We start from the raw sequence: 11587 nt of genomic DNA, 5'->3' as shown, positions 1-11587 counted from the left end.
ACAAAAAACATAACAAAAAAAAAAAAGGGAAACTTGCAACGTGGTAATTGCACCTGGCTGGGGACACTGAACTGTACTAAAGACTTTGGTACTGCACGGGCGTATTGTCTGCCCAACTATATGATGGACTGCTACATTGTCTATGAGGTTCCACGCTCGTTTCACCCCGGCCTCTATATTGAGGGTTGTAGGCCGGCAAGTCCATTCTTCTAGTTCCCGATGGAGCGGGTTCTTGTGGGCCCACAAATTCCTCTAGAAGCTCGTTCAGTCTTTGTCTAAACATAAAGTTTCTATGTGCCGGGATATTTTGTGCTACAGGCACATAGGATAAGAAAAGTAGCTTCCACTCATTAGCAGAGTATACAGACTCGCGTGCTTGCAGCTCGGTAATTTCTCGCCTCAGGTCTTTCAGCTCACTGCGACACATGTCCTCTACCTGTTGGAGTCCATCCACGATAATTGCATCAGCTTCATCTTTTTGTGTTGCTCGCTTGCGTCCACGCTGTGATTGCAACCGGGCACTCACACCTGCAGCAACAGTGCTTCTGTCTGCAGATCGTGGCTCGCTGTTGCCAGACACATCTTCAGCTTGCGTTGGTTCCACTGGAGAAGGCTCCAGTTCCTCTGTCGGTCTAGGAGCAGCGGTACTGCATATCGTGCTGTAACCCAAAAAAAAAAAATATATAAATAAAGTAAATTAGTTTCCTTAAAACAATTGTGTCTCGCACACAGACGTATTTGTACTTACGAGCGCTGAGACAATGTTTTTTGAAGAAAGAGCAGTTGGTCGTAATGCACATACGGGGTCACCCGTTTACCACTGGATCCGCTTTGAGCATTGTGATTGTTCCGGTAGTCACGGACAAAGCGATCGCGGATGGACTTCCAACGGGTATGGACAGCATCGGCTTTAAATTAAAAAAAAAATATATACATAAAAATAGTAGACAGATAGTTTTAAGATATAGGAAACATTTTTCATAGTTTGCTAGGATAGTTGATATATAAATAGTAGATAGATGGTTAAGAAATAGTTTTTAGAAATAGTGTATAGATAGATAGTGTACAGATAGTTCATAATTGAGAGATAGACAACAAGTGGATAGGTTGATAGGGTAGATTTTTTTTTTTTGTTTACATTTTCCGATGTTACGTCACCAATATTTACCAATTTTTTTCTTTGAGGTTGTAGACTTCTCCATGTATCGGGGATCAAAGTGACAGATTATTTGATCCCACAACTTCCGGTTCTTCACGATGTCATGGTGGGTGCTGTCGCTCTGGTCCCATATGGAGGGGTTGGCTTCCACAAGGTTGATCAGTGTCTCGTTGTGGATAGTCAATGGCTCTTCGTCAACGACAATCCTTTTTTTTTTGGCCGCTGACTTGGACTAGGTAAACACAAAAAGTTAGGTTGATAGTTTCAATTTCACTGGATGGCCATATTCATATATACAGAGATAGATAGATACATAGATATAGCAATAGATAGATACATAGATATAGATAGATATAGATAGATATATAGATACATAGATATAGATAGATAGATACAAAGATATAGATAGATACATATTTATAGATAGATACATAGATAGATATAGATAGATACATAGATATATATAGATAGATACATAGATATTGATAGATAGATAAATAGATAGATACATGGATATAGATATATACATAGATATAGATTGACAAATAGATGGAGCGATATAGTTGATATTTTATAGGTATAGTAGATAGAAATTGAATAGATAGATTGTTGATAAATATTGGATAGAATATTTCTAATTTGATATTTACCACTGGCAGTTGTGGCGACGACAGACGGCTAGGGACCTTCTTTCTTTTTTGTCCTCCGTGTTGCACCACCTATTGTGTATGTAAAATGTAAAAAAAAAATTTTTTAACATTAAATTATGTTAACATTCATTGGATCAATAAATTTATGCCTGAAAAATTCAACATGTGTGCTATGTACCTTTGTGTTTTTAGCATGTTTTTTGGGGGGTGGTCTAGCAGCCTCGGGCTCAGAAGACTCCTATTCACAATAAAACAATAAACAGGATTGTTATGCCTAGTTCAATACAATGGAGTTTCACACAACATTATAGTGGTTTTTAAAAGTGCAAGCCTACCGACTGTGACGAAAAAATCGCAGACACGCTGCTGCTGCTGACATCTGTATCCGACATCTGTGTGCAACAAAGCAACATGTTTAGTACACACACATCCGACGGACATTTTACAGACTCCCATGATGTATACTGAGATATATATATAGAAATGTACTTACATTTCAGGAGAGGTATTGCAACACTCTGTCACGTGCAGTAGTCCTAATGTGTGGTTGGTATATTCCTCCTTTAATGGCCGAAATCACATTTCCTGTCACATGACACATGTGACCACCCTCAAACGCTATTAAAACGTGTGGTCCTATTTGGAAATTTTTCATGATTTGCGTCTGACTGCGTTTGCCATAGCCTTCTATGGCAGAATGAACGCTTCCGTTAGTAGTGCGTTAGCTTGACCGGACCCGAGAACGCTGCAAGCCGCGTTGAAGGTCCGTCAGAAAAAAAACGTTATGTGACAAACGCATACCAATTTAGGGATGCGTCACGATGCGTTAGACAATGCAAGTCTATGGGCGCGTTAGTATGTGCGTTACATTGCGTTTTTACTACTTAAAAACGAGTCCGTTAGACGGACACACCTAGCGCAATGTGAACCCAGCCTTATCCATTGTTAAGATTCAGCGTATAAATAAAACTTCAGAAAGTTTATCTCAATCACTTTTTTTAAGAATGGATGATAAAAAAAGTAGATACAGATGTGTGAATGTTGCCTAATGTCAGTTAGTAGCCAGGAATGCCCCTGTGCAGAAGAAAAACTGAAGGGGAAGCAGCAATGAAGTATCGGCATAAAGATTGGTGGGGGTCCCAGTGGTCGGACAGCAGTGATTATTAGGTGATGGAATACCCTAAACATGCCTTAGTAAGATGAGTATACTCTTTTAACCATTTTCAGAGTCGAACAATGAGCTGCATTTTTCTTGATTTCAAAGTAAGGGTGCAGGTTCATAGATGCAAATTATATCTGTAATTATTGGTTCAATTATGTAATGCAAAATCAAATTGTTGTTTTTCTGTTCAACTATATCACAATTAAATACTATAAAATGAAAAACAAATGTTAAAAAGGAAGATAAGTTTGGATCTATAAGTTCAAAGTTTGGATCATGATTTATATGTTTTTATTTTTGAGGGTTTGTGGCTGAAAACTCCTTCAATGGAGAATGTAAAAAAATAAGCACATAAATAAAAAATCTCTGAAGTGTCCGTACATTTCCACTTAACTGTAGTTTAAAGTCCAAGCAGAGAAAGCTGTCTCATTAATAACGATGACAACGAGCCAAATTGTGCTGCTTTATATATTTTAATGAGCTGTATTGTCACGGAAATATTATATTGTACAAAGACAAAGGTGAGGTCCTTGCTCCCCGGCTTCATATACAAGGGCCACACATCTTTTAGAAGGAACTGGAATGAGAAGCGCAGAGTTTAACATCTGCTGCTTAATTATCACACAACTGTTGGAACAGCCTTGAACTCTACTAAAAAGAGGAAAGAATGAGCGTGAGTCATCAGTGATCAGCGCAGCTATAAGACTCCACACTATTAATCAAAAGGCTACTATTTAGTCAAATATAATCCTGCCAAGAGACGCGAGCAGATGGAGGTTCGGATTACTTTTTAAAACAAAGCAATGATGAAACATATTTTAACTGAGCAAATTTGGTCTTCAAACTGTCCAAGAATCAATGAAATCATCAGAACACGCTGAATACAATATGTCCAGCCTGGGATGATACATTTTAAGATAAAATAAGAGATAAAATATAAAATGGAAAAAGATTGATTAATCGAATAAATAGGCTAATTAGAAGGGTTGTCCGGTCACAACATATTGATGACCTATCAACAGGAAAAGTCATTAATATAAGTTCAGCGGGGATTGGACACCTGCTACCTTTGCTTCGGCGATAGCCAGATGCATTACTCTTTGCGCTGTGTAGCTCCACTTAATGTGTGACGGCCGTTGCCCACTTCTGCAGAACAGGTCCTTTTCTTTTGAAAGCATTTACAAACATAGAAGAGACTCTGTTCTGCAGTACCCAGCAGTGACTGATACATGTGATTATATCTGTTGGCTGCGAATACTCAGCGAAAAACAGTTGATCGATAAGGGGCCTGGTTTAAAACCGATACCAATCTCCTACTGATCACCTATCCTGTAAATAGGTTATGAATATACCTTGACAAGACAATCCCTTTAAGAATGTCTATGTTATACTTTGTCCCAGTCTTTAGGGACAATCCCGATAGCTCACTACCTGTTTACAGCTAATTTTCAAGCAGTAGCTGACCTACTCTTACCAGTGGTACTGAGGTCTCTAGAGCACTCCTGAGTAGGAGTCAGGATCAGTGCCACAGAATGTGTCCTCAGGCTGCCATTACTATGACGTAATTTTGTCAACCTAAAAGGGAGATTTGGGCCACCCCAATGGAGCATAAGCAGATTCCTGAAGAGCAGTTGATCAAAAACTGCTAAGTGAGACAACACTTATAAAGGGATTATTACATCAGGACAACCCTGGCCCATATTGACTGCCTTTTATGAGTCTAAGGGTACTGTCACACAGTGCAATTTTGATCACTACGACGGCACGATCCGTGACGTCGCAGCGTCGTATGATTATCGCTCCAGCGTCGTAGACTGCGGTCACACTTTGCAATCACGGCGCTGGAGCGATGCCGAAGTCCCCGGGTAACCAGGGTAAACATCGGGTTACTAAGCGCAGGGCCGCGCTTAGTAACCCGATGTTTACCCTGGTTACCAGCGTAAACGTAAAAAAAACAAACAGTACATACTCACATTCCGGTGTCTGTCCCCCGGCGTTCTGCTTCTCTGCACTGTGTAAGCACCATAGCCAGAAAGCACAGCGGTGACGTCACCGCTGTGCTCGCTTTCCGGCCGGCAGGCGCTCACAGTGCAGAGAAGCTGAGACGCCGGAGGACAGACACCGGAATGTAAGTATGTACTGTTTGTTTTTTTTACGTTTACGCTGGTAACCAGGGTAAACATCGGGTTACTAAGCGCGGCCCTGCGCTTAGTTACCCGTTGTTTACCCTGGTTGCAAGCGAACACATCGCTGGATCGGTGTCACACACAACGATCCAGCGATGTCAGCGGGTGATCAAGCGAAAGAAAGTTCCATACGATCTGCTACGACGTACGATTCTCAGCAGGGTCCCTAATCGATGCTGCGTGTCAGACACTGCGATATCGTAACGATATCGCTAGAACGTCACGAATCGTACCGTCGTAGCGATCAAAATTGCACTGTGTGACGGTACCCTAAGTGTGGAGCTGGTGACAAGCTGCAGTTCCTGCTCTTGTGGATTCATGTCGTCCATGTTTTACATATATATCAATTCATTTATATGGCTCCCAAGTAATCTTACGTTTTTTCCAGTAATGACTGTGGATTTTAGGAGTTTAAACCTTTTATTAAATGACTTCCTACGACTTTAGAAGGGGTGTCTACTATTTAGACAACCCCTTCTCAACTGTTATATTCCCCTTTCTAAAATAATAACAGCCTGTAGTCTGCTGCCAGCATCGTTCCAGCAACATTGGCACAGGGGCTCGTGTGACATTGGTATGTCACATTAGTTCTGCAGCCAATCAGCGGTCCCTAATGGTCCGCTTCATTCTCAGTTTTTTTGGATGTACAGTAACTGACATCCTGGAGAGTTGAGAACATCTACTGCTCTCTGGCTCCTTCTGGATGGCAGTTACATCCAAAGGAAGTGAGAGTAGAGTGATCTGTTAGCAGATGCTGATTGGCTGCAGAGCTTACAACTAGTGATGAGCGAGTATACTCGTTGCTCGGGTTTTCCCCAGCATGCTCGGGTGATCTCCGAGTATTTGTTAGTGTTCGGAGACTAAGTTTTCATCGCCGCTGCTGAATGATTAACAGCTACTAGCCAGCTTGATTACATGTGGGGATTCCCTAGCAACCAGGCAACCCCCACATGTACTCAGCCTGGCTAGTAGCTGTAAATTATTCAGCTCCCGCTATGAAAACTAAATCTCCGAACACTAACAAATCCCGAAAACCCGAGCAACGAGTACACTCGCTCATCACTACTTATAACATCACGCGAGCCCTGGACGTTTTTTTGCTGGAACAGCGCTGGCACCTGAAGTGAGTACAGGCTGTTATTACTTTACAAAAGGGAATACAGCAAATGAGAAGGGGTTACATGAGTAAAGAACAACTTCTTTAATATTGATAATTCATCCTTTGAATGAAAAATGTACACATGCGTTTTCTTATCTTAAGACGTGGCAAGGCTTGATGAAGGGTTGATATTGACATTTATGATTGTTACTTCCAATAGGTGGCGCTAGCGTTCAAGTCCACTTCCTCTCTGACAAGGCAATTTGCATACTCTAAAGTCTCAGCACCCCTGATTGAAGAAACAGAGGTTCTTCTAAGTTTACATACACATGAATGGGACAAATCTTTAATAAACATCAAACAGCCATAACTAAATGTGCAGCATGTTAATGATTGGAACAGTGAAAGGGAAATGGCCACTTAACCCCTTAGTGACCAGGCCAAATTTTTCAAACTTAACACGTCACTTCATGTGGCAAAATCTCTGGAAAGTTTCAACAAATCCCAGTAGTTTTGAGATTGTTTTTTTTGTGTGTGACACATTAGTTCCCTTAAATGGTTAATTTTGGTCAATATTTTGCATTTATTAAAAAAAAAAAAAAATCAGAAATTTGATTTTTTTAAAACAGAAATGTTTAAACTTTTTCTGATTATCCCTTTAACCCAGATCGCCATACCACACTGAAAATTTAAAAAATAACATTTCCTTCATGTCTGCTTTACGTCAGCACCAACTGTAAACTGTTGTTTTATTTTGTTAACATTTTAGAAGGTTTAAAAATGTAGCAGTCATTTTTCATTTTTTCAAGGAATTTTACAAAACTTATTTTTTTTAGGGACCTATTCAGTTTTGAAGTGACTTTATATTGGAAAAAAAACCAAAAGTCATGCCATTTTAACAACAGCTGGTCAGAAACTTGCAGCTCTATTTTCAGCTGCTTCTGATCTGGTCATTACCTCTCCCTAAAACCTGGCCAGACCTTCTCTGTCTTGCCATTGAAAGCTTTGCTTCCTTGCTCCTTGGAGACTCTGTCCTGAGTTGGAGATGGTTGTTGCTACTGGAGATTGTTGTATGCTGTTTTTGAGTGTACGATTTCCTCCTTATCCTATTCCCAATTGGTTGGTACATTCCCTTCCTTCATTATATACCTCTTATTCTTATTCATGAGAACTGGCAAACCCATTTAGTCAGTATTTACACTAATTATAGTTCCTTTGTCTTTTAATTTAATCCAGGTTACTCTCTGCTATATATCAGGGAACTACAGAAATAGTCCTTGGATTTCATTTTAGCCATACTTGCCAACTCTCCCAGAACTTCTGTGAGACTCTCAGACAAAGGGGATGAACTCTCAGAGGTGTTGAAAAATCTCCTAGAAGTCCCATGCAGATTTTATTTTTGTACACTAGCACCTCTGGGAGGAAGGGCTGAGGTGCAGAAGGGTGGGAAAGGTTGTGGATGGAAGAGGTCTCAATGAGGGGTTGCGTCTATTGGGGCGTGAGTCTGCTGCCCTCATCTTTCCATTTCCCGTATGTGACTATCTAAATTTAGCAAGTACGATTTTAGCATGTTGAAGATATTGGCTATTTTATCATTATACACATGGAAAATGTCTGATCTGACAATATTGTAATTTTTACCATATGTTTATTATTAACACTCTGGATCAACATGTTAGGGCATGTTAGGTTAGGCTATGGGTTGAACTAGATGGACTTAAAGTCTTCCTTCAACCTTAATAACTGTGTTACTATGTTACAGTTCTTCAAAAAGTATTCAAGTCACCACAATGCAGAACTAATAGATCCCCTAGCCAACATTTTTGCCTACAGCAGGACTATGTTAAAAATTAATCATTATCCACAAAACGTCTTTATGTTTTCAAAAATAAGCATTCTTCTTTTAAAGGTCCTGTTTAAAAAATATATATATATCACTAATACAAAATGAGTATATACAGCCCAATATATAAACAATCAAAAATGCCTTACCCTCACTGAGAGCTCCAGCAATCACTCATCCTAATTTTGCAACAATTCTTTTCAGGAGTCGTTCCTTTGGATAAGAAGTAAAGCTGTCTCTCTAGTGCCATCATTGGAGGTAGCGACCACATAAGATAATGAGGTTGTCTGCTTTCAGACTTCTCCTCTCAATTATTCACCCTCCATGCCACTTTTTAACTTTGTAGTGCACTTACATGTGTGTCTCCTTCTCGGACTGTTGGAGTTCTGCCATGTGACCTGAACCCCCAGATGGTTGAAAGGAAAATCGCTTCTTCATCATGGTACATTGTCTAAATGAGATACGGTCAGCAATGGGATCTGGGCTAGAACCGATTCTTTATATTCTCTTTACTAGTGACTTGGTGGGTCTCTCCATCTGTGGGATGGGAGGGCATTGCATGCTAACTCTGCCCACAAAGTACATCCCCAAGCAGGCACTAGCCAGCATGAGAAAGTAGTCCTTCAATGCATGCGCACACAGTGTTCAGTAGTGAAGGCAGCGTGCGCATGCTCACAGTGCAAGTGGAGGTTTAAAGGGCCTGCAGCCGGCAAACCGCAGCTGCCGGCCAGAGCACTGTGGACACCAGAAATCTTCCCAGGGGCCGCAGAAAAAGTCATTGCAGGCTACATGCTGCCCACGGTCCGGAGGTTCCCCATCCCTGCTCTAAAACTTGTGATAGGTCGTCTTTAAAGGGAATGTGTTATCAGAAAAATGACCTATTGTTTCAATCATATTTTTGTTACATACATTTTTTAAACATCCTAACCCCATCCTTCACAATCAGATGCTTCAATACAAAAAATAGGGCCATAGTCTGTTCTTTGTGGCTAATGCAAATGTTCGTTTCCTGAAACAACAGGAAATTAAGAGTGTAAAAAAAAAACCCAGAGGTCATTGTGAAATTGCAATATTTCTCATTTGTATTTTTTAAAAAAAATTGTGAAATGTGTAAAAAAAAACGATTGCCAACATTTTAAAAAATATATAATTAACACAAAAATATGATTTAAACAATGAGCCATTTTCTGATGACGCATTCCCTTTAACCCTTTAGAAGCCACAATCATTAGCAACCACAGCATCTAAGGGTGCTCATGCCTGCCCTGGATCTAAGCCTCCTATCAATTATGATGCATGCTGGATTCTGTGTTATTTGCTTCCAGATTCATTGCAGAGATATCAGGCATTTATGAAGCTCAGTGGTTAATGTAAAAATTTCAGGATTTTTGTTTTAATAACGATAGTGACATGGCAAATTAGGAGAGGAAAAACCAGAAAAAAATAATTTAACAATAGCTTATTTTCTGACATACATATATATCACGTTAAGCATCAAATTCTTTTTCAGTTGTCTCATTAATTGTTCTTTTCTCCTTTCCTCCGAGCAGTGATAACTGCAGTTGTTTAAATACATGATCTCAATTTATCAGTTTATTTCTTCCATCCTGAGAGAGGGAGCCATTGTAAGTAACACAGATCCACTATAATTGGCAGTAAAGATACAAAACTATCATAAAAGATTCCGCTGTTATCCGGTAACCTAGCAACTAAGAATTATGAACAAACTATATTGGGAAATTAAGAGGCCTCAACTCATGTTTTTCAAACCGCATGTTAGCTTGGTATACATGGAGAACGGGCCGTGTCAGGGAGTTTGTTGTAGGCTTGGGTCCCTGCCAGATTTGTGTGTCTATAGCAATATGTTTAGCCAATTCTATGGACTGTTGTGTTGAGCTGGGATAAAAAAAGATCTAACGAAATGAAGGAGCAGGGTTCACAACAAAGAAATGGCAGCATCTCTTTGAGAATTATATATTTCATCATAAAAAAATATTTTTTTACAGTGACCAAACTAAAAATGTTCCTGTTGTTAGTTTTGTGCCTGTTATTATTTTTTAACTTCTTAGTTACCACCAATACGTCTTTTTAATGACCTGAGGTGTAAGGTACTCAGAACGGTAGCAATGAGCGAACTGCTGCTCAATAACGCCCTGGCTCTTTACACAGTGTCCCAGTCCATATGTGATGTGCTGTGTACAATGCATTGTACTCACTTGCAGGCCGGAGGCCTTCGCTGTCTGCACGACCTCAGTTCCAGGACCAGCCGCACAAACTTCAGGGACAACCCTGTTCATTTAACAAGGCCAACTCTACTGGACAGTCGCAGTACATCAGTCTTTAACACGCAGTATCGGGCACCGCACCCACCGGTTCTTGTTTCATCAAACCCGTACATTTCAAGCATTTGCTTATGATCAGCTTGGACTATCCCTACTTTAACAAACCCTGTTAGCCCTAGGGATTCCCCATCCGGCACCACAGTATTCTTGAGATCTCTTATGTTTCCCTCACGTGGTTCCCGTTCCAGCTTCTTCAGTATGGAAGGGATTTAGGCACACTCCTCAGTGCCTAGTTTGGGCCATCTTTCCTGGATGTTACAGGAAGGTCCATAGGAAATAAGGTACAACCTCATACCACCAGCATAATATGTACTTCATGTGCCTTCCACCCACTAACTGACTAAACAAGGAAGTGGTTCCCTTTTCTACTTGCCCTTGGCCCTTCCCAATCTTTCCTTATCTTGCCCTAGTGTATCTACTGTAACTGTCTATCACTTTCCTAAGCACTAAACTATATTCTATACTTTCCCTATATCTGAGCTTTGTGTACCAGTTACCTTAGACATTATCTTTGCAACCACACAGCAACACACTATACATTTTACATCTCACATGACACCTTAAAACAAAACAAAACGCATCACAATATTCATACCATACAATTGATGTCTTCAGGGGCAGGAAAACAACAGGAAAATGACAGTCCCACCCTTACAGAAATACTGTATGAGAGAAAATGCAGCAGCTGTATACAGTAGCTGATAAGGCGTTGCATCAGTCACGACTGGTGATGGCATGGACACCCCCATTGGTACCATGAGATTGCAGTTGTCTGGTCCTGATGGTTCCCATGACAATTCAAGGCCTACTATTGGCCTTGGAGTCTGCCAGCTATTGCAGCCTGTTCAGGTGTTAGCAATATTTTAGTAGTATGAAAATAATTTTTCATTCCTGGAAGGTCCCTGGAGGGGATAACGGAAGGAGCCACATGGGATTGTGGCATCTAAATGAATATGAGTTTTATGGTTTAGGATCCCTAGTTAGTAAATCAATAATTGTCACAGTTTTCTATCCCATTAGGTATAATGTTTGTGAGGTAATTCTGCTGGTCACTCAAGGGGGCTCTGCCTTAACCTTAGTACGAGTGGCTCATGATCCTTGATTGGCTGAGTCATCTGACTGGACCGTGGTGCTGATTGGACGCTA

General features: G+C 40.4%; 1 protein-coding gene across 1 annotated transcript; it reads right to left on the bottom strand.

The window, feature by feature from the left end:
• Nucleotides 1-432: 432 nt before the first annotated feature.
• On the bottom strand, nt 433-1939 carry LOC143775125 (uncharacterized). The gene is made up of 6 exons (XM_077262969.1): nt 1934-1939; nt 1810-1878; nt 1169-1391; nt 749-908; nt 516-659; nt 433-436 (listed from the first exon to the last, which is right to left on the bottom strand). Exons 1-6 carry the CDS (start codon nt 1937-1939, stop codon nt 433-435), a joined length of 606 nt encoding a protein of 201 aa, XP_077119084.1.
• Between the last annotated feature and the right edge of the window lie 9648 nt (nt 1940-11587).

The sequence above is a fragment of the Ranitomeya variabilis genome, chromosome 5 (genome assembly GCF_051348905.1).
Source record: "Ranitomeya variabilis isolate aRanVar5 chromosome 5, aRanVar5.hap1, whole genome shotgun sequence".
NCBI classification, from domain to species: Eukaryota; Metazoa; Chordata; class Amphibia; order Anura; family Dendrobatidae; genus Ranitomeya; species Ranitomeya variabilis.
This window is presented reverse-complemented; position numbering and strand designations above follow the sequence as displayed.